The sequence below is a fragment of the Gadus chalcogrammus genome, chromosome 23 (assembly GCF_026213295.1).
Source record: "Gadus chalcogrammus isolate NIFS_2021 chromosome 23, NIFS_Gcha_1.0, whole genome shotgun sequence".
Lineage (NCBI taxonomy): Eukaryota > Metazoa > Chordata > Actinopteri > Gadiformes > Gadidae > Gadus > Gadus chalcogrammus.
In genome coordinates, this window is record NC_079434.1 from 21,095,511 (window position 1) to 21,119,205 (window position 23,695).

Genomic DNA, 23,695 nt, shown 5'->3' on the forward strand with positions numbered 1-23,695 from the left:
TCCCATCCCCCTCCTCCTCCTCCTCGCCCTCCTCCTCCTCCTCCTCCTCGCCCCCCTCCTCCTCCTCCTCCTCCTCCTCCCATCCCCCTCCTCCTCCTCCTCGCCCTCCTCCCCCTCCTCCTCCTCCTCCCATCCCCCTCCTCCTCCTCCTCCTCCCATCCCCCTCCTCCTCCTCCTCCCATCCCCCTCCTCCCATCCCCCTCCTCCTCCTCCTCGCCCTCCTCCTCCTCGTCCTCCCCCCCCCTCCCCCTCCTCCTCCTCCTCCTCCTCCCATCCCCCTCCTCCTCCTCCTCCCCCCCCCTCCCCCTCCTCCTCCTCCTTGCCCCCCTCCTCCTCCTATAGTCTCTGAGCGTGACCCGCGGGCCCAAACCAAACTTGAGCTTTTCATGGCATTGCGATTACGGCGTAATTTCTTTGGTTGGTTCATATTCTGATTTCGTCATGTGAACTGTTGGCCCCATATCTTTGGTTAGTGCTTCGTGCTATCAGTTAGGTGAAAGGTGACGCAGGCCTATGCACTAGATCAGAGAACCTATTTTCTCTTTCTTCCTTCGGCCCAGTGCTTGTTGTTGACTGAGCTTTACTTCAGGACTTTGCTTATGTAAGGGTAGCTGCAGTGTAACGATTCTTTATGCCTTGATATTTTACCAAACCATACCTAGACCTTTACGTTAAGGGAATGAATGTACACACTTTACGTTTGAGATTAGGACAGAAACCGCTTTATTACATGTGCTTCTTCATATTCGGCTAGCTGTCCTAGAACAGCGATGATTCATATCATGTGGCTTTTTATTAAACAGCAGAGTGATGTACCTCAGTTTACAAAACATACGTTTGGAATTATGATGCAAGACATGCCCTGCCTCACAGAACACGGCACTAACCAGAAGGGACGAACTGAGTTGAGACAGTGTACTGAGACAGTGTACAGTGTACTGGTAAGTGTACTGGTACACTGGTAAACTAGATTCAAGAACACCACTGGCACTGCTGTTTATTTGCCTTTGTTCCATTTGGTTCTGCTCCGTTTCTCCTACCTGTGAGCTGGTCTCTAACTGCTAGGCGCTTGTCTTCTTCTCTCTTTCCCCCGTTGTTGTGGAGCAGGGAGCAGCGGGGGATGCACACAGATTTCCCAGCATTGCCGTCCTGCAGCAATGCCCTGAGGGACTTTATGGACTGAAGCCAAGGTGAGACTTGCATGCAGTGCCAGCACTCCCTCCCCCCCACCCCCTGCGCCAGCGCCACCACCACAACAACTTCCACCGTGCCCCAACAACAACATCCAGCATGGGGCAGGTCCCACTAAGCCAGGGAGACGTGCTCCTTCCGTCTCCACACACCTCCCCAGCGCTCCAGAAGACGGACGCCAACACAGGCTAACGGCTGGATGTTTGAGGATACCAGATGGAAGGTTTTCTCTGTATTGACCTAGATGAGGTCTGCTAATTATTCTTGTAATGTGGCCCCAGTTTCCCTCGTGGGATTAGGCAATGTTAACTCAACAATTTAACTGAACAACCTTACAATAACGGTCGGATTAGATAATGCAATTGCAAATAACAAAATGTTATTTTATCCACGTATGCCTTTCCTCATTGAATGTGCTTGATCAGCTCCCGGCTTCCTTTATCTTCCAGTTTGAATCTGGTTCAATGTTTGAACAGGCCCTGCAGGTTTAAAGTGCATTCTCTGTGGAGTTACGCCTGTCCACCTCTGTCCAAACTCAACAACACTTGGACCTTACATCCCTTTTCACTGTAAACTTGAGGTTTATTTCCACCCTTCTCGTTTTATCCATCTGAAACGTTTTTCCACTCTTATGTTTTTTAGGATTTTGTTTTTGCGATGGCCCCGGCCTGAAAGGGTCGGCCCTTGATTGTGACGTTTGACCAGAGAGTTTGATTTGTGCTCAGAGTAGCTCGTCCGAATGGGAACCCCGTCCCACTGTTCCCGTTGGACATGTGAAGGCAATCTGGGCGCTCCACTGGGCTGGCGCCCGTCCGTCTGCGCTGTGGAGGAGCTCTCCCAGTGTACCTGACATTAATACAATGGAACACACATTTAATCAGACGGAAGGTATTTATCTAAATGCGTGGACGGGCCGCTCCTCCACATAGACGTCTGAGGCTCCCCAGCGGCACCACGTCTGGCAAGACGAATGGGCGGCTGGATTGATGTGGAGAGCTGCTCATTTATACCAGTTAATAAAACCCTGCTCCTTGACTCTCCTTGTTCTCTCTCTTGCTGTGTGTCAAGCCCTCGCTCTGCCTTTCTCTGTCGTTGTCTCCTCGTCTGTGTGTCTGTCTCTCTCTGTCTCTCTCTCTCTGTCTCCCTTTGAAGGATGGAGGAGGCACTGTCTGTCTCTCTGTCCCCTTTGAAGGATGGAGGAGGCACTGTCTGTCTCTCTGTCCCCTTTGAAGGGTGGAGGAGGCGCTGTCTGTCTCTCTGTCTCCTTTGAGGGGTGGAGGTGGCGCTGTCTGTCTCTCTGTCTCCTTTGAGGGGTGGAGGTGGCGCTGTCTGTCTCTCTGTCCCCTTTGAAGGGTGGAGGTGGCGCTGTCTGTCTCTCTGTCTCCTTTGAAGGGTGGAGGTGGCGCTGTCTGTCTCTCTGTCTCCTTTGAGGGGTGGAGGTGGCGCTGTCTGTCTCTCTGTCCCCTTTGAAGGGTGGAGGTGGCGCTGTCTGTCTCTCTGTCTCCTTTGAAGGGTGGAGGTGGCGTTGTCTGTCTCTCTGTCCCCTTTGAAGGGTGGAGGAGGCACTGTCTGTCTCTCTCTGTCCCCTTTGAAGGGTGGAGGTGGCGCTGTCTGTCTCTGTCCCCTTTGAGGGGTGGAGGTGGCGCTGTCTGTCTCTCTGTCCCCTTTGAAGGGTGGAGGTGGTGCTGTCTGTCTCTCTGTCTCCTTTGAGGGGTGGAGGTGGCGCTGTCTGTCTCTCTGTCCCTTTTGAAGGGTGGAGGTGGCACTGTCTGTCTCTCTGTCCCCTTTGAGGGGTGGAGGTGGCGCTCTCTGTCCCCTTTGAGGGGTGGAGGTGGCGCTGTCTGTCTCTCTGTCCCCTTTGAAGGGTGGAGGTGGCGCTGTCTGTCTCTCTGTCTCCTTTGGAGGGTGGAGGAGGCGCTGTCTGTCTCTCTGTCCCCTTTGAGGGGTGGAGGTGGCGCTCTCTGTCCCCTTTGAGGGGTGGAGGTGGCGCTGTCTGTCTCTCTGTCCCCTTTGAAGGGTGGAGGAGGCGCTGTCTGTCTCTCTGTCCCCATTGAAGGGTGGAGGTGGCGCTGTCTGTCTCTCTGTCCCCTCTGAGGGGTGGAGGTGGCACTGTCTGTCTCTCTGTCCCCTTTGAGGGGTGGAGGTGGCGCTGTCTGTCTCTCTGTCCCCTTTGAAGGGTGGAGGTGGCGCTGTCTGTCTCTCTGTCTCCTTTGAGGGGTGGAGGTGGCGCTGTCTGTCTCTCTGTCCCCTTTGAGGGGTGGAGGTGGCGCTGTCCGTCCCTCTGTCCCCTTTGAAGGGTGGAGGAGGCACTGTCTGCACCTCCCTCACGGCCAACATGGCCTGGCGTTGCCCTTAGTGTGTTCATCATGCAGACGTGTCCTCCACTGCTTCCTGCAGCACACTGAGCCCACTGCCGGTGTTAAAGATTCATGAGCGTGATCAGCTTTCTGTAAAGCACTGGGGAGGGGAGGGGGGGGGGGGGGGGGTCCTCTAGGTTTGCAGCCTGGCACTTTAAAGCCATTACCTTGCAGTGATTGTGGACGGACCGTGCGGAGGCAGGGTGTGACGGGGTACACCTGCCTTGTTGTAGGGGGTCAGGTGAGGGGGGCGGTGGGGAAACGAGCACCGGCAGGTCGTTGTTGGAGCCTGCTCACTCTCCCACCCCTGACCTGCTCTGTTTACGCCTCCGTCTGATGCACAGCACGCTGGGTGTCTCTCGCCCGCCCTCTCTCTCTCCCCCTCCCGCTGCGTTCCTCTTAATCCGAGCTGACATGACACTCAGCCCGCTATCGAAACATCTGGATTCATGTTTATAGTGTGTCCAGGGAGCAATTCCATACATCCCCCCCCCCCCCAACCTTCTGATTAAATTATAATAACCTCTTACACAATGAATGTGTTTTAATTGCACACATGTTTTATGCATACTTTGCGAAAGGCTCCATACTAGGGAACCTTTCAACAGATTTATGAAATGGGTATTTGATGACGTGACAACAATATATGGGCCTAGTAGCTCTTTTATCCACCAGGACCCTGACACAAATGGGAACTAATTGCCACGTTGTCGTGTATTTTCTTTCTCCTACTGTTAATTATACATCACAATATTTTTTTCTAATTGTCATTCTGCTCAGTGAGGCGTATCGTGTCTCTTTGCTCCCAGCGCACATCTCTCACCCACACAAGCTGTGGAAACACAAGTGCGTCTCCAGACCTCAGTGTTCGGCTTCTATCTAGTCCTCAGTCACCAATATTATAATGTGTGTGTGTGTGTGTGTGTGTGTGTGTGTGTGTGTGTGTGTGTGTGTGTGTGTGTGTGTCCCGTTCCCCCATCGGTTTGTTCCCTTGTGCTTCCAGCCCCCTGTCCTTCCCACAGACCTGGTTTCCTGTTCTGCCAGTGGGGGGTACTCAGTCCTCCTCCACGCCCAGGTTCTCCTCATCGTAGCGGGAACACATTCAGTCATGAGCGGCCGCTGGGGTCCCCACAGCACAGAGTGTGTCCGCGTGACGGAACCCCCTCAAACAAACATGATTACAGGAACTCACAGTTGTATGTCCCCCCCCAACCCGCACACACACCACCACCCCCCCGGCGTTCAGGCAGTGTGGCCGGCTCTGGGATTAAGTGGTTGATTGGTTATTTAGTTGACTTGTGTTTCATAGAGAAGGAGTGGAAGGGGTGATTCATGTTCCAGCGCTGCTCTTCAATAGCCCCCTATGGCACGGAGAACATTGCCAATCTTTATTTATTTTGTGTGGGATGGAGCCGTTGAAGCATGAATAGACTAAGCAGGGTATTTGTCAAGGCTTTTTAAGGATGCATTTGGTGGACTTTGATCCGGGCTATAGTATGAAATTCATGAATATATAAACACGGTAGATTTAACATGAACATAATCACATAAGCTGCCAGTGTTGCTGCGATGCAGGATTGATGAGGCTCATTATTAATGTTATTAAGAACATCACCGTGTATATCCCAATGAATTTGTTGTTGGAGAATGATATCATGCATTTTGTACAGAGAAAGGGCTCTAGAGAAGTGATTATCATACTGGTGCTGGTCTGATCTGCTCAAAATAACAAGATATTTTAATGAGTATGCACATAATATGCATGCACACAAAATTCATAGTATTGAGAAATATATATATACATGCACAGACATGTCCAATTAGTGATGCATACCGATATCATGAGAAAAATCCCTTGCAGGCTCTAAACTTTGCATGAGGACCAGCTCAGACAGCACCCCAGAGGGACTCAAACCCAGCCCGTCCTGGGTGTCTCTCCGTGGACCAGTGTCCTAATGCAGGACGTACAGGTCACAGCGGGCTGACGTACGACCGGTACTGAGAGAGAGAGCGGGGTGAAGCCTGCCCGGCCAGACTGAATGGCTCCAGCTCCTGCCTGGAGAACCTGCTCCTCTGTCACCTAAGATACCAGCGCACGCACAGCCAGCCAGCCGCGCACGCACAGCCAGCCAGCCGCGCACGCACAGCCAGCCAGCCGCGCACGCACAGCCAGCCAGCCGCGCACGGCCGCACGCACACATACCAACACACACCAACACCTCCCTTCAACTGCTGCTGGAAAGGATTCTCAAAGTCAATAGATTTATATTTGTGTCAACTTGTCGCTCTCTTGAAGTCCGTTCCGGTGAGTGGCTATGGCTCTGACTTTTGAAGGGGGGATAGGGGTTGTAACTGTTGGACTAATCTGTGTCCTGCCGCTGTCGCCGTCGGTTACTGACAAAGTCAAAACAATTACACAAATATGCCAGGGAGACAGCCACCATGACACACGCAAAGACACGCGTGTGTGGCTGCGCGATGCTCCCTCGGAATCAATCGCCTTGTATTTGGCGGAATGACACCGGGGAGAAAAGATACCCCACACACACACACACACACACACACACACACACACACACACACACACACACACACACACACACAGGTACCTCCAACGTAAAGCCACAGCGTTGTGCTAAGGCTGGGTGTTGACACCCAGGCAGCAGAATGCCAGCGACCCATATTCAGCACTATGACGCAGGGGCCTGTAAACCGTCTGCCCCACGCGCTGGCCCACGGAGATCAACACACGCGCATGCAGCCTGCGCCCTGTGTGTGTGTTTATTTGTATGTTGGAAGGTGTGATGGAGGGGAAAAGAAAGGATAGAGGTGTTACCCGCCCCGATGAAAGCAGACACCTGAGTTCATAACTGGGGGTGGGGGGAGGAAGGGGAGTAGTTTAACAACTGTATGAAATCCAAGAGGCTGCTCCAGTTACTAAGAGTAGCCCCTCATCGCACATCCTCCACCTCGTTGCCATGGCGATTTATGGCTTTCTTCTTGGGCAATACTTTGTGTGTGTGCATTCATGAATTCAAATCCCCAGTGTCCTCGCATTTCATTGAGTACTATGAGAAGAATATATGCCCTTAAAATGATCAATATCTCAGGAGTGGTGACAAAGGAAAGAAAGAAGAAGGCATTCCGTGGCTCACCTCCGTCTCCAATAACCAGCACAATGACCCTCACTGCGACTGTTTCTGAAAGGTATTCTCCATCAGCACTGTGACCTATTTAAAGATACAGATACAACACCGATATATTTCCCAGGCCTTTTTACGTTTTTGTTTTGTTTCCTCTCGTCCCAAGTGTTACTGCCTGGAGCGTAAAGCGTTTGTTTGTTGCGTGTGACATATACTTATCACCGCTTCTCTCTGCAGACCGTTTGGCCTGCTTTCATAACGCCTGCTGACAATATGGCAGCGCTGCTCCCAGCACCGATGTGTCCACAGCCGTCCTGGTCCTCTACGCTCAGGGGGTCACACAGGGAGGGGGGCCCAGGGAGGGGGTCCCAGCGAGGGGGGCCCAGGGAGGGGGTCCCAGCGAGGTGGTCCCAGGGAGGGGGTCACAGGGAAGTGATCACACAGGGAGGAGTTTTCAGCGACGTGTTACTCGACCGTGTCCGGTGTTTTGAACGCGAGGTGATCTTTTGAACGGGGGGGGGGGCTTCCAGAGTCTCCTTCCGGAGACCACACTGGGGAACGCTTGTAGAAGAGGAAGAAACACGCGTTCAGATGAAGATGCACTTATACATGGTGCAATGTGTTAAAACTAGATTGGGTTTCATTTTCACCTTGGGTCGTGCCTGTGTATCAGCGCGTGATCTTTGTCTTCTCATACTCGCCACTCAAGTCTGGTTTTCTCTGCAACAGCAAAAAGAAGCAGCGCTACAGACTCTGGCTAAAATGCGCGGTCGACAGCATTGCGACGGGCCCATCCATCATCATGCGACCTATGCATGCGTGCCGTCGACACGGCGTAGGGAGTGTCACGAGGCTCCAGAGCCGCGCGGGGACATCCTTGATGTGTCAGAAGGGAACATGGCCGCAAACAATGTCAGCCGTGGCCTTTTGCCGGGCCGCCGGTGCTCAAGCCTCGTCCATTAAGGCTCTCCTCTACTGTCGGCCGTGGGTAATGAACCCAACGACACCGCTGCTCCCCCCCCCCAGGAGCACCAAGCCAACAGTGTTAGCCATGCTAACGTTGCAAATAAGCTAATTGCATAGATAGCTTAATAATGCATCCTAATGGAAGCACTTGGGCAAATTTCTTAGCCCCCAATTTCTTAGGGGCTAAGCGAATGGGAGTGACAGGACCAGGACCAGATCCGGACCACCCCCCCTCTCTGCTGGGGTCCAGGTCCAGACTCCCCCCCCCCCCTCTCTGCTGGGGTCTGGACCCCCCCCCACGGATGGATTAGCTGTCTGCGTCGTTGTCATTGAGACGTGTGCGGCCAGGCTCCCTGTTCCCCCCCGCTCAATGGGCAATGACCACGCCGTTATTGCCGTGTCAAGGAGAGACAGGCAACCAATCACGGCCAGCCCCGGAGAGAACCGGCCTCAGCCTATCGGGGGGGCCCGGGATCTCCATGGTAACTTACGCTGGAAGAGAGACAGCCAATGGGGACGGAGAGTGCGGATTGCTTATGATTGTTTAATGGCCTTTTCCTCTTCTCATTAATAAGACTTGTAACCTCTGCCGCCGAGACTTGGTTCATTTTAGCTGCCAGCACCACTCTACGTACGCTAACGTATCAGTAGGGGAGGGGCCCCTCGCAGTAGGGGAGGGGCCCCTCGCAGTAGGGGAGGGGCCCCATGCGTAAACACACTCTCACCCGCGGCCCTCCAGTAGATGCAGTTCGTCTGCTCTCTCCACCAGATGTTGTTTTTTATCCCACTAATAATCCATAAATTTGAACCAGCCAACAATGCCATCTGTTGTCAAGACCCCTTCTTATATCTGTCCAAGAACGGTGGCTGGGAGTCCCCCCTCCCTCCCTCCTCCCTCCCTCCCTCCCTCCCCTCCTCTACCCAGTTGCCAGGCTTGGATTTCTGCCGTGCACAGCCCGACCATTAGCTTAAAGTAGGCCAATACGACCCAACAGGGAGCCGCCCTGTTGGGCCGGCTGCTCGCCCCGCCGCTCGCCCCGCCGCTAGCCCCGCCGCTCAACCTCACCGCTAGCCTCACCGCTAGCCTCGCCGCTAGCCCCGCCGCTCAGCCTCACCGCTAGCCCCACCGCTCAGCCCCGCCGCTCGCCCCGCCGCTCGCCCCGCCGCTCAACCTCACCGCTAGCCTCACCGCTAGCCCCACCGCTCAGCCCCGCCGCTCGCCCCGCCGCTCGCCCTGCCGCTCGCCCCGCCGCTCAACCTCACCGCTAGCCTCACCGCTAGCCTCACCGCTAGCCTCACCGCTAGCCTCGCCGCTCGCCCCGCCGCTCAGCCTCACCGCTAGCCTCACCGCTCGCCCCGCCGCTAGCCCCGCCGCTCGCCCCGCCGCTCAGCCTCACCGCTCGACCCGCCGCGCAGCCTCACCGCAGGGCTCCCCCCGCGCTGGGGCCCGTGCCGCTCCGCAGCCGGCTGTTATGTAACGGGCCGAGCTGCGCACACGGTGTGCTGAAGCCGTTTCCATGGTTAAGGGCCCGCAGTGTGTGTGTACCAACGTGGCATGCCTTGTGAGCTCTTACTGGAATCGTGCGTGCGCGAGTGTGTGTGTGTGCTCTTCTAGGGCCACATCTGTTTCGGTATCTTGTCAGTTTCTTCGTTTTGCCGACAGACTTGCTCACATAGATATGGGTTCACCTCTTTGTGTCTGTCTCTGTCTCGGGGTCTCTGTCTCGGGGTCTCTGTCTCGGGGTCTCTGTCTCGGGGTCTCTGTCTCGGGGTCTCTCTCTCGGGGTCTCTCTCTCTCGGGGTCTCTCTCTCTCGGGGTCTCTCTCGGGGTCTCTGTCTCGGGGTCTCTCTCTCTCTCTGTGTGTACCATGCTAACCTCATGGCAGGTACAGGCAACAAGCATTAACGTGCACACACTAATAAACCCAGGAGCGAGCGGCCGCTGCCCCCTCCCACCTGAGGTCCAGACGAGTGGATGAGGCTGATGGCTGCTGGTTAAGGACACGCTGGGTGGTCTTCAATGGTTGATCGCTCGGTTGGTTTAGAGCCACAGGTCTGCTGCTGACTATCTGCCGGCGGTGGAGGGGTTTGAGCGGGGATAAAGAGACACGGAGTGTGGAGAATGTTCTGGATCTCATGAGCGCAGTGACAGAACGTCCTGTGTCTCTCTCCCGGGGACGGTTAGACTTTATAGTCGTCCTTAATCAGGGCACAATGCACTTTCCTTGTCCAGTGAATGATGTTTAATCCTGCACTAAAGGGAAGCCGTGCGTATCTGTGTGTTTGTGGACATGCGCGTCATGTGCGTCCGTCACACCGTGTTATCTATCGGGTTCGTCCACTTGGACCGCACCGGTGTCCACCGAGAAGATGGAGGGATCAATCCTGAACAGCCTTTTATTTATTTGTCTCCCCTTGTAGCTGGAGCAGAAAAACAAAAAAAGGCTGCCTTTGTTGGAACCTTCCACTTCCAACAAAGCTTTCTCTTAAGGCTCGCGCAAACACGTGTTGTGTGTGCAAATCCGCTCAGCTCTGGCTGCGACTTGGCCCCGGCCGCTGCTGCCGTAGCATCCGGGTATTCTCCTGTGTGAGAGCTCCTGCTTGCTCTCTCCGGGGGGAGAGCCTTGCCACCCGAGAGAGACGTGATTGAATCCGTCCCCCACCCCACTCTCCACCTGCTCCACCCTCACTCTATCCACCTCCCGTGTGTCAGTCTGAGGGCTGTGTCAAGACACAGCCTACAGACTCATGTTGTCAAATTAGCCGGTTGAAAAACCTCACTTATAGAAACAAGGAAGCTGTTTACTATCCAATCCCACCTCGCTGCCAATTTACAGACCCGTGTTGCCAGACTAAACGACCCTCAACCAGCCTGTTGCGGATATCCTCTGAGCTCACCTCTCCCCTCTCTGTGTCTGTGTCTCCCCAGGCGCGGATATGCAGTGAGGATGAGTGGTGTCGGTGAAAACCCATCTGACCCGTCCAGGGCAGAGTCCCGGAAACGTAAAGAATGTTCCACAGAGCTTCTGGGACCCAGGTAAGCCGAAGCCCCACGTGCACCAGCTGCTCTGACCCCCCCTGCTGCGTACCCCGACCGGCCGGCTACACCTGTGTCTTTGTATCGAGGAGAACATCTCTGCACCTTGCCTTGGGGTGAAACTGTTGGGCGATCGTCGATTAGTCTATTGATGGAAAATGTATCCATTCAAATTCAAATAATTTATTCATCATTTAAGTTATTGATCAGGTACAAGTTATAAAGATTTGCTGATTATTGTTCCAGGTCAATTTTAAATATTTGGTTCATGGATTTTTATAAATAGAATACTTGCTTGTCAGATAAGGCAAGCGCATTTAAGACATCACTTTGCATTTTGTTATTTACTAAATTACTAAATGATAAATCTATAAAGTAATCCTGAGTTGCAGCCCTAACCTCACCATTCATGCCCCTGAGTCCGGTTAATATAAATTTGTTTAGATAGATAGATATTAGTTTAGTTAGAGTCCGGTTGGTTTCATCTGAAGAGATGGAGATCTTTATGTAAATGGATCTTTATATATATGGATCTTTATGTGTATGGATCTTTATATATATATGGATCTTTATGTATATAGTTCTTTATATATATGGATCTTTATGTATATAGTTCTTATTTTGAGTTAAACTGCATGTGTTTCAGATAATGTTATATAAATTTTTCTTTTTTTATTATTCCTATTCTTATTATTTTATATATATATATATATATATATATTTTTTTTTTTTTTCTTACAATAGTATTATGTTACTTCTTTCAGTCTTACTATGCTAATGCTATGGCCAATTTGTGGTCATTGAGAGGTTGTGATCAGTCTTGTGCCCATTTCTGCTATGTTTGTGTTGATGCCTGCTGTCTTTGTTGTTGTATGTCTGTAAATTGTTGAGTGTTTTTTGTCTTGTAATGTACCTTTAGGACCCCCTCGAAAATGAGAGGATTCCTCTCAAGGGGTTTATCGTACGCAAATACAATTTCTGAATGAATATATGGATCTTTATACATATTGATCTTTATGTATATGGATGCATTATAGTTATTACAAAAGTGTTTATAACTGCTGAAAGTGAGTCCGTCGTGCTCCCTAATGCAGTCGGATGTTCACTTCATTGTACGTCATTATTTTATTCCGGTGTGTGGATATCCTTCGTAAACACACAGAAATAGCAATGTTGGAAGCAGAAACGCCACATTAAATTAATTTTTAACACTTCTTCAAAGTTGCCCCCTCCTCCAAACCATGTTTACTCAAATCGTCCTCATCCCAACGTAAATAAGGCCCACAGACATGACCCCAAGGAGGTTCAGACCTGCTGCATCAGGCCAGCCCTGTGCCATCTCCCCGGGGGCCTTCAGTGCATTACTTGAGGGCCATGTGGCCCTAACATGCGTCCAAACAGAACCCAACAGAACGCTGAGGTATGTTCAGGGCCGCGTGAAGCTGTATGGATGACCTGAGGTCCTCCACCCTGACCGGGAGAGCTGTCCTTCAGAACAAGGAGAGGTTTTCATTTTAGTTATCAATGCAGCAAGGTCCTGTTTGGTGGTTACAGCAGCGCCGTGGTCTCTGTAGCTCCGTGGTCTCTGTAGCTCCGTGGTCTCTGTAGCTCCGTGGTCTCTGTAGCTCCGTGGTCTCTGTAGCTCCGTGGTCTCTGTAGCTCCGTGGTCTCTGTAGCTCCGTGGTCTCTGTAGCGCCGTGGTCTCTGTAGCTCCGCGGTCTCTGTAGCTCCGTGGTCTCTGCAGCGCCGTGGTCTCTGTAGCTCCGTGGTCTCTGTAGCTCCGTAGTCTCTGTAGCTCCGTGGTCTCTGTAGCTCCGTGGTCTCTGTAGCTCCGTGGTCTCTGTAGCTCCATGGTCTCTGTAGCTCCGTGGTCTCTGCAGCTCCGTGGTCTCTGTAGCTCCGTGGTCTCTGTAGCTCCGTGGTCTCTGTAGCTCCGTAGTCTCTGCAGCTCCGTGGTCTCTGTAGCTCCGTGGTCTCTGTAGCTCCGTGGTCTCTGTAGCTCCGTGGTCTCTGTAGCTCCGTAGTCTCTGTAGCTCCGTAGTCTCTGTAGCTCCGTGGTCTCATTAGCTCTGTGGTCTCTGTAGCTCCGTGGTCTCTGTAGCTCCGTGGTCTCTGTAGCTCCGTGGTCTCTGTAGCTCCGTAGTCTCTAGCTCCGTAGCTGCAGCTGGGTGAGCTGGCGTCGTTGCAGACGTTTACTGGCGGTTGTTACTGACGAAGGCGACAACGGTGCATAATGAAGCTCTGACCTGAATCGAGGTGAAAACCGAGAAATGAAAATGTTACGCTTGCAACGGACTTCCAAACCCTCCTTGGAAAGTATAGTCTAATACAATGAGTGGGATTAAATTGGCTCGGAAAGGTCTCCCAGCCGTACGGCACCGGGTTTGATTCCTGTGCCTGCCTGTCGGCATCATGAGTAACACGCAGATTCCCAGCTTCTAGGAGACAACCTTTGGATAAAAGCATCTGCGAAATGAAAGCAATAACGGTGCATGTGTTTGTGTGTGTGTGTGCATGAACATATTAGTTGATGCATGGTGCAGCCTCAGAGCCTGTAGAGCAACAGACCCTCCTTCCACGGGGCTTTGTTAAATGTCCGTCTTTCCCCCCGCTGTCTCCACAGCCCCAAGCGGAGCAACGAGAAGCGCAACCGAGAGCACGAGAACAAGTACATCGAGGAGCTCGCAGAGCTCATCTTCGCCAACTTCAACGACATCGACAACTTCAACGTCAAGCCCGACAAATGTGCCATCCTGAAGGAGACGGTGAAGCAGATCAGACAAATCAAGGAGCAAGGTGTGTGTTTGTGTGTTTGTGTGTGTGAATGAAGTGTGTGTGTGTGTGTGTGTCTGTGTATCTGTGTATCTGTGTATGTGTGTGTGTGAATGAAGTGTACTTTGTGTGTGAATGAAGTGTAATTTGTGTGTGAATGAAGTGTAATTTGTGTGTGTGGTTGAGCTTGAATGAATTGTGTGCATGTGTGAAGGAAGTCCAATGTAGTGTGTGCGTGTGCACGCTTTTAGCCTCCCAAGGCCAGAACTCAAGGCCGTTGAAAAGATTGGGTGACCTTAACAGTGAAAAAGGCATCACTGGGTTAGCTTTAGCATCGCTGGCCGTCTGAAGCCTTCCCATATCTAATGGCTCTGCCCCTCCAGGCTCTCCCAATCAGCCTAAAAGCCTCATTCAGTCCGAGCCACGGGGCAAAGCTTGGGGATATGGAATATGGACAGGTATTACCAAGATGATCACTGGGAATTTGACACCCAGAGTTTCGATCAATGCTTACAATATTTACCCATAAATGCAGACCCTATATTGAAATGTATGGAAAGAATTACTTGGCAAGGTGCCCAGTCTATAGTTTATTCAAATTAATGCATTCCAAACCTTTGTATTTCAACCCCTTGCTATATTTGTGCATTTTCTTTAGAATACAGAACAGTGTGTTTCTGATGTAGTGTCAGGAAAAGATGATGTTATATTTTCGAACACCGCTGTCGTTTCAAGTCGTTGTCTCGATGGGCATTTCCTTGAAGGTGCTGTTGGGAATACTGTTGGGAATACTGTTGGTGCTGCTCTAGGCTGTGCGGAGCCGCTGCTGTGTTTCTATCAGGGCGTTCATTTGTAGTTTAATTTTAGTTCAGTTAGTCCTTTAAAGTTGTAAATAAACATTAGCTCATCAGAAGAGTCGTCTGTCTACAGAGCTGTAGGTACACACACACACACACGCGCGCACACCAGTCATCGGGCTTACAGGCTTGGCTTTCTGTATCTTACTCCGCCAAAGAGGTTACGCAATGCTGAGCAATGATGATGTGAAAAAAAGAATCACACAGAAAACACTCTGGCTCTCGTCTGCGCTCTCGCTCTCGCTCTGCGCTCTCTCGCTCTCTCGTTCTGTCTCGCTCTGTGCTCCCTCCCTCGCTCTCCCTTCCTGTCCCCCCTCCCCTACGGCCCTTTCACGCTAGGCTTGAGAGTGGCGTCCCTCGGCCCGCCCCCCACTGAAGGCAGTGATTGATGTGTACGCCGACCACTGAGAGCAGGGGTAAACACGCCGCTTCAACCTGATAGGCTCCCTCAGTGCTGTGCACCAGGGAAGGAGGGGAGGTATCAGCGAGGTTACGGACCCGCGCCAACAGAGATATGGCGCCCGGCGGCCTTGAAGCGCGGCTCCCCTCGGCCGGAGACGCCATGCCGGCCGCGTGGAGCCAACGCGTAGGACTCGGGGGAGGAGTTGTGTTCTTACAGGGGATACGGCAGCTGTTAAACCAGTCCTGTGTTCCCAGCTTGTTGTGGTTTCAGCAGATAGAGGGGGAGAGATTGGCAGAGAGAGAGTAATGGATAGTTACAGAGCTCATAAAGATACGGCCACAGCCAAGAATTTAGTGGCCATCCTTTACAATTATAACTGCAGGCCTGTGCCAGCTGCCATCTCCGGCAGAGCTGGTCCGTGATTGGCTGAGGGCACCGCTAGCCCCGGGTGTCGTTAAATAATGGAGGGCTTCGCTGATACGTTGATTATATTCCTTCTCGCAATGCGCTCGTTAGAAGATCAACAATAATACCCTGTCAGAAGAAGAAACACACAGAGTAACAAGCCTGTGGAAGATAATGGCGCTCGCTGGAAGAAGTATGTCAAGGCAGAGCAGGAAGTCTGCCGCCGCGTTCTCGGGGGCTGCGTTGGCATGATGCGGGGGTCTTTGGGATGGGGGGGAGGGAGGGAGCGACAGTGAGTGATGGGTCTATGGGCAGGGCAGCTGTGAGTGTGTTGGAGCCCGCTGGGGTGGCAGAGGGCCTGCTGATACACACATCATTAATGCTGAAGGAGATGAATGTGTATCGCTGGGAGTCGGGGGCTTAGTTAGCGCACCGCCGCGCGGCAGGGGAGGGGTACCCAGAGCTGCTTTTTCCCCCTTTCTTGTTGTTACAATAGATCTGCATCCAGAGGAAAGGAAACCCAAACGCACCAGGAAAGGAAGGGAGAATTCACCACATGGTCATTCTTTACCATGGCGCGCTGCGACAATCAAATGCATGTGCCCCCCCCCTCCCCCTTTACCCCTCCCTCCACCATTCGTTCTCCAAAGCAAGCCCCCCCGACAGAGCCCTCCCATTCCTCCTCTTGTTTCACCAGCGACTCTGAAAGTAGGGCAGCCTGCGTGCAGAACATAAGGCTCTGTGCACGGCCATTAACCCAATCACTCACAGGGAGCAATGCAGCTTAGTGCAGGTACAGGCTAGACCTGTGTGTGTGTGTGTGTGTGTGTCCCAGTCCCATATGGTCCATAGGGTAAACTAATAACCCATTAACCACAAATATAGACATTGCCGTCAGTAATAAATTCGTAATTAAAGTACATTTCTTCCTTCGATGCATGAAGAGCGGGCCACATATCTGTGGCGGAGGCATCCAGGCTCATCTCCCCAGCTGAGTGCTGCTGGATGAGGGGCAGAGTCAATTTATCTGAGCGGAAATTAGGACAGCGTCCTTTCGTGTTCGCTGGCCGTCATTAGGCACAGAACCGTTGTCTCCAGTGTGAAGCAGAAGTTGTTCACCCAGAGGGATTGTGTGTGTGTGTGTGTTTGTGTGTGCCAGCGTGTGTTTATGGGGGGGGGGGGGGGAACGTTCTCAGTCGTTCCATCATGGAGATTCTTCTCCCAGTGACATGTCGTCCGCCCGGCCCGGTAGAACCAGTGTGGGCGGCCGCCGTGCTCTGAGCCCACTCGTTGACCTCTGACCCCTCACTTGTTCAGGAAATGCCCCAGCTCGATCCCATGGCAACAGGATTCAGTAATGACCGCTAAGGTGATGATGGATGAGTGGAGGAGAGATGACTGGGAGCAGTTCTTCGCTTTGCGTGTGGATTTGGCACAATGGGTTTTAAAGAAATAGTTGAATCTTTAAATGAGAGGTTGGAATTGTGCGGGTTTGACCTCCGACCTCTGTGTGTTGTTGCCTCTGTTTACTCGAGTTAATGAGCGAGCAGGTTGCTGCGTGCTCTTTCTTTCCGCCCTTTCTTTTCCGTGGTGACCCGCTCAAACTCCTTCCAGCTCATCTCTAGCCTGACTGGTAGGACAGGGCAGCAGGCTGCTCACTGGGTAGGTGGGTAGATTCCACCAAGGCGCCTACATGCTACGAAATGAACCAACGCACCGTAACATGTAGCGGATAAGGGCGATGACCAAATAACACGTATTCTATCATGTTGTGCGGAATGTGGGGATGAGCGTTCTGAAGCCCAGCGGCCTTGGTTTAGGGAAGCAACCGCAATCTAATCTAAAACAAAAAGCAAGACCCAGCTTCCCGTTCTGGTGTGTGTGTGTGTGTGTGTGTGTGTGTGTGTGTGTGTGTGTGTGTGTGTGTGTGTGTGTGTGTGTGTGTGTGTGTGTGTGTGTGTGTGTGTGTGTGTGTGTGTGTGTGTGTGTGTGGGGGGGCTGACTCCTCCTCTCTCGTCCGTCCCTCTCAGAGAAGGCTGCGGCGGCCAATGAAGAGGAGGTGCAGAAGGCCGACGTCTCGTCAACGGGCCAGAGCGTGATCGACAAGGACGCCCTGGGCCCCATGATGCTGGAGGTGAGTCCCCCCCCCCCCACTGGACCCCCCCATAGTCCCCCCCCACCCCCTGGGCCCCATGATGCTGGAGGTGAGTCCCGTCCCCCACTGGACCCCCCCATAGTCCCCCCCCACCCCCTGGGCCCCATGATGCTGGAGGTGAGTCCCGTCCCCCACTGGACCCCCCCATAGTCCCCCCTGGGCCCCATGATGCTGGAGGTGAGTCGTCGTCGTCCCCCCCCCCCCCACTGGACCCCCCCATAGTCCCCCCCCACCCCCTGGGCCTCATGATGCTGGAGGTGAGTCCCCCACCCCCTGGGCCTCATGATGCTGGAGGTGATCGCTGTGCTGTAGCCGGTGGGGGGGTCTGTGTCATATGCTGGCAGCGTGGTGGTCTGGGTGTCAGTCGGCGGGCGGAGCGGTGGTCTGGGTGTCAGTCGGCGGGCGGAGCGGTGGTCTGGGTGTCAGTCGGCGGGCGGAGCGGTGGTCTGGGTGTCAGTCGGCGGGCGGAGCGGTGGTCTGGGTGTCAGTCGGCGGGCGGAGCGGTGGCCTTGTGGTCCCGCGGTGGTCTGGGTGTCAGTCGGCGGGCAGGGGGGTGGCCTTGTGGTCCCGCGTCGGGCCGCCAGCGCCCGCTCCTTGTTATGTTATGTGTATGTGGAAGAGGAAGCCGGGCGGTGAGGATGAATCGGCCCATTGAGCAGCTCTCCCTCCCCCTCCTCTCACCCGTTCTCCGCTACCGTCCTCTCTCTTGTTCGCCCGTCAGTTCTGTCCTGTCATGGAATATTTATAGCTTTGAGGGTCTGGCGTCACAAAATCGACACGCTAAATATAGCCTGGCCCGCACGCTTCCCTCAGTCAGCACGCCTGAAAACATGCAGGTCCACCCCCACCCGGCCCCCACCCGGCCCCCACCCCTCCTTGGACTCCCCCCAACCCCAACAACCCCCCCCCCCCCGACCCACCAGGTTTTCTGCAGCACAATCGATTCAGTCTCTGCTACTGCGTCTTCTTGGGTTCTATTTCGACATTCTCGATGTGTCTGGAATGTGGCCATTCACAGCAGAGAGATGCAGTATCAGTTTAACAGCCCGTGGGTTTAACTTCCACATCGCACTCAACGACACCTTTTGCATTTAACGTGACGCCTTAGGGCCAAAGGTCAAATGCGTGGAAGAAGAACCTGAAGGTCGGGCCAACATCACAAAAGATGTTGTGCCGTACCGATGTACCATGACCCTCCTCTCAGGGCCGCGCACTGGACCCCGGCCTGGTTAGCCCCGGCCTGGTTAGCTCCGGTCTGGTTAGCCCCGGCCTGGTTAGCCCCGGCCTGGTTAGCTCCGGCCTGGTCAGCCCCGGCCTGGTCAGCTCCGGCCTGGTTAGCTCCGGCCTGGTTAGCCCCGGCCTGGTTAGCTCCGGCCTGGTTAGCCCCGGCCTGGTTAGCTCCGGCCTCTGCTGATCTGCGTTGGTCTCATGAGCGCCACCACATGCCTGTTGAATGCCTGGCATGCTGTTAGAGTACTAGTCTGTTGGTGTAATGCAGTCCGCGGCCACCGGGGGTGTCACTGCTGTGAACCATGGGTGCTGGGGAAGTCTCGCCACCCCGTGCCCTGCACATCAAACCTCGGCCCGGCTCCACCAGGAAGTGTCCTGTTACTAATTAGGTTCTCGAGCACTGGGAGCCAATCAGAGGTGTGGATTCCCTTCCCTGGGCTGCGTCTTGTTGGTACCTCTGGGGGTAATCTCTCCTCCACTCACCCCCCGTGAGGGATCCCATGGCGGCCGGTTGGCACCGGGCGGGGGGGATTCCGCCAGGGGACCCCGTCACCACTGATCAGAGGCCCCTCCCCTTTGTGCTGGAGGACTGTCTCCCAGGGGGCCTGCTGGTCTGGAACCAGTGCAGCCGCCCACAGTCCACAGTCCTCTCTCCCCCACTGCCCCACTCCCGTGTGCCCCCTCTGGTGACCTAGGGGTTATTATTTCAGACAGCTCCCAGGCGCCCAGTGCAGAGAAGGGGAACCAGAAGAGAGGTAAAGGTCGAAGTGTGGACGGAGAAAGCCTTAAAGGTGCTTGGATTCAGGTAACTTAATATCATCTGTTGGAGCCCAGAAATATGTTCCCGCCCTGCGGTCTGCATGTATGCTTCTGTGTGAAAACCAAACACTATGGAAGCCAGTAATACCCGTAGCGACACAAAACCGAAAAACTCCAAAACCAACAGTGAAACCAAACAGAACAGAACAGGGCAGGCTGGGACACACACACACACACACACACACACACACACACACACACACACACGCACACACAGACAGTAAAGTATCTTCTGTGCATACATTCGTACGGCTCCTCTCCCCATCACTGTGCGCTCCTCACTGCGCTAGCGGCTCTGTGTGGTTCATAAAGTCGACGGCGCCTCCCTGGACTCCGGCTGCTGCTGTGTCTATGGAAGGCTCTCCACACGTCTCACGCTTCTGCTCGTCTGACTGGGTGTGCAGGCGCTCGCCCGCGATGCCAAGTGAGGTTTGAGTGTCTATATATTTAATCAGGGCATTGTAGATCAGAAAGTATTGGCTCACGCTGTTATGCAAGCAGCGTCTGGAGGAAGCCGTGGTTTGGCAGAGTGGCTGTTTGCTCTGGTTCTGTTTGCCCTACTTGTCCGGTACGGGGCCTTCTCCCTACCAGAGGGAGCGTACACTTGCACAACCAATGCAGCCTGTCGCAATGGGTCCAGGCTGGTGCAGAGAGACAACGAAGGTCTGTCTGGCTTATTCTGGTTGTTGAGGCCGTGGCAGTTCATCTGAAACCCGAATCTGCTCCAGTCTGTGTGTGTTCTGCTCGTCTGTACTTTAATATCTAGCGGTACGTGATTGATTTTGTGCGCTGCGCAGTGGTGGAATAACGCACGTCTGATTATTCAGCCAGATCCTTTCACAGACTTAATGCCGTTACACGCAGAGTACAGATTTAATTGTCTCTCGAGACCCCCGTTGACAAGGAGAAGTTAATGTGCCCACCATCATCATTAAGACAGACGAAAAGACCACGAGCGCCTTGAACACGGCAACGTTCTGGTTTGAGACGTTGTCAAAACAAAAGCATTTAAACTCTCCCCAAGCCGCACCTCGAGGCGTCACATCGGCCCGGCAGGAGACCCGCTGATCTCCCAGGTGTGTGCGGCTGCTCCTCCTGATTCCAGCCAGCGTGTGGCCTTGGATCTGTAACTCAGCCTCTGATTCCCCCCTCGCTCTGCAGCGAGCAGATGTGCGCGAGGAGGCGTGTCATTGGTTGAGAGCGCAGGGTCTCTCCTGACACCCGCCCCTGCTCCAGCTTCACAGGCAGCCAGAGCTGCTGCACCCGCCGCCCGGGGCTCTGGGTGATTCCATGGCCTAATTGACACCATCTTGCATCTAATGGCTAACCTGGGGCTGTGTTTCTTCCCTTTCAATTAGACACCTCCGCCCCCCCCCTCTAGCCTCTGTACAGATAGCATCTGCAGCCGCGCTGGGTTAGCCTGTGTTGAGGAAGTGCCCCTGTTCTTTTTGTTTTATTGGGGGCGGGGGGGGGGGGGTATTAATAGATGTTTGACTTAACATTCTACGGCTGAACTAGTGTTAATTATTATTATTTTTAAGTCTTCTGCTGTAATACAGACTGCATGTCAGATAAATGTCTGCAACTTCGTCGGGTCAAAAGTTTGTAAGATGAACTAAGAGCTATGTTGGACTGTTGTTTTAATGCAGCTCTTATTTTCTTATATTTCTTAACATTTAAGTTGGCTGGTTAATGTTCACCCTCAATACCCTTCTGCTCTTGGTTCGATCCCTGGTTTGCTTCAACCTGGAGAAGAGACCCCTTTCCTAATTTGTTGGCAGCCGCTTCCCTCCGCAAACATGGACCATCCTCGCTCTGCCAGTTTCACAACCATTGTGAAACTCATCTGTCAGCAGGAGGTTAATTATAACCTTTTGAGAAATCATGATATTCGCATATATGGATTTACGCTTCCTGAACAATTTACCGAAAACGGAATGAATAACAATCAAACAATCTCTAGAGTGGGGTTCCCCTGAAGGATTGACCGATGCAAGACAAACCATGAGTGAAAGTAGCCCGCGCCCTGACCAGTACCCAGACCAGTACCCAGACCAGTTCCCAGACCGGTTCCCAGACCGGTTCCCAGACCGGTTCCCAGACCAGTTCCCAGACCAGTTCCCAGACCGGTTCCCAGTCTCTAGAACCAGAATGATCCAGAGGCTGCTGACCCCATTAACCGTCTCTCCTCTCCCCTCAGGCGCTGGACGGCTTCTTCTTCGTGGTGAACATGGAGGGCAACATCGTGTTTGTGTCGGAGAACGTGACGCAGTACCTGCGCTACAACCAGGAGGAGCTGATGAACACCAGCGTGTACAGCGTGCTGCACGTGGGCGACCACGCCGAGTTCATCAAGAACCTGCTGCCCAAGTCCCTCGGTAAGACCCCAACAGGTCACAGCCGGGGGGGGGTCTCTGGTCCCCTGGCCGGGCTCTCAGGGGAACAGCCAGGGGGGGGGGGGGTCTCTGGTCCCCTGGCCGGGCTCTCAGGGGAACACCAGGGGGGGGGGGGGGGTCTCTGGTCCCCTGGCCGGGCTCTCAGGGGAACAGCCAGGGGGGGGGGGGGGGTCTCTGGTCCCCTGGCCGGGCTCTCAGGGGAACACCAGGGGGGGGGGGGGGGTCTCTGGTCCCCTGGCCGGGCTCTCAGGGGAACAGCCAGGGGGGGGGGGGGGTCTCTGGTCCCCTGGCCGGGCTCTCAGGGGAACACCAGGGGGGGGTCTTTGGTCCCCTGGCCGGGCTCTCAGGGGAACAGCCAGGGGGGGGTCTCTGGTCCCCTGGCCGGGCTCTCAGAGGAACACCGGGGGGGGGTCTCTGGTCCCCTGGCCGGGCTCTCAGGGGAACACCGGGGGGGGGGGGGGGGGGGGGGTCTCTGGTCCCCTGGCCGGGCTCTCAGGGGAACACCGGGGGGGGGGGGGGTCTCTGGAGTATGATGCGTGGATGACCCGGTGGGTTCTGCTGAGCGGGGGTCTGACGTCACTCTTGGGGGGGGTTACTTTCGTTGCATGATGAGGGTTGTGGAAAAAAAGGGGGTTGGGAGATTGATGAGAGATGAACCACAAAGGGTTTATTTGTCTTAATATAAAGGTTGGGTTTGTTTCGTTTTAATAGTTTAAATCCCAATCCCCAACTTGATGTCTCTTCACTCCCACAGTGTTGGGACAAGGATGATGTATATATGATCATACTAGCAGTGGGGTACCTTAGACCAGGCCCAGTGACGGCCACAACGTACCCCAGGTCTGGGTACAGTACCCCCCCATACCCCTGGCTCCCCTCACCACCTCTCCCTACACCACCTTCTCTCCCTACACCACCTTCTCTCCCTACACCACCTTCTCTCCCTACACCACCACCTCTCCCTACACCACCACCTCTCCCTACACCACCACCTCTCCCTACACCACCACCTCTCCCTACACCACCACCTCTCCCTACACCACCACCTCTCCCTACACCACCACCTCTCCCTACACCACCACCTCTCCCTACACCACCACCTCTCCCTACACCACCACCTCTCCCTACACCACCACCTCTCCCTACACCACCACCTCTCCCTACACCACCTTCTCTCCCTACACCACCACCTCTCCCTACACCACCTTCTCTCCCTACACCACCACCTCTCCCTACACCACCACCTCTCCCTACACCACCACCTCTCCCTACACCACCTTCTCTCCCTACACCACCTTCTCTCCCTACACCACCTTCCACAATCCTCCCCCAGTTTACTGCCTGTGGTGTCTCCCCCGTCTCCCCCGTCTCCCCCGCCCGACCACAGCCATGTCGCTGAAACCCGCCTGGTGTTGGCGGGGTGTTACCCACCCCGCCACAGCCCCCCCTCGCCCCCAAACTACACCACAGCCCACCCCACCCCACCCTAACCCCCCCCCCCCCCCCCCCTCCCCACCAGACGACAGCCCCCCCCCCAGGGCTCCATAACGGGGGCCGCCGGCCACGCTGTCCTGCAGGGCTCCTACTGGCCGCTCTCTTTGTCAATGGTCCTTTTTCCTTCCCTGACGACTGAAACTTATTAAGCTCTAATGTTGCCCCCACGGCCCCCCAACCTCCACTCCCGTTTTAAGGCTAATTAACTCCTTTAGGATCCTCTCCCCAGTCAGCCCCCCCTCACAGCGTCAACCGCGACCGCCCCCTTCTATGTTGCGTGGGCTCTATCTCTCTCTCTCCTCTCTCCTCTCTCTCCCTCTCCCTCTCTCTCGGTAGCGTTCGGTCTCGGTCTCGGTATCGGTATCTCCCCTTACTCCCTCTCACTCTCCTCTCCATCACTCTCTCTCTCTATCTCTTCTCTATCTCTACTACTCTCTCTCTCCCCCCTCTCCTCTCTTCTCATCTCTCTC

At 54.3% G+C, this 23,695-nt stretch overlaps 1 protein-coding gene across 1 annotated transcript in view; it reads left to right on the forward strand.

The window, feature by feature from the left end:
* Positions 1-23,695, forward strand: part of ncoa2 (nuclear receptor coactivator 2) — a 57,678-nt gene that overhangs the window by 21,391 nt on the left and 12,592 nt on the right. Inside the window, exons 2-6 of the mRNA XM_056583977.1 lie at positions 1,108-1,190; positions 10,587-10,694; positions 13,318-13,490; positions 17,162-17,265; positions 21,536-21,713. Of these exons, the coding sequence (XP_056439952.1) occupies positions 10,606-10,694; positions 13,318-13,490; positions 17,162-17,265; positions 21,536-21,713 (544 nt within the window). The 5' untranslated portion in view covers positions 1,108-1,190; positions 10,587-10,605. The remainder of the gene's footprint in view (positions 1-1,107; positions 1,191-10,586; positions 10,695-13,317; positions 13,491-17,161; positions 17,266-21,535; positions 21,714-23,695) is intronic.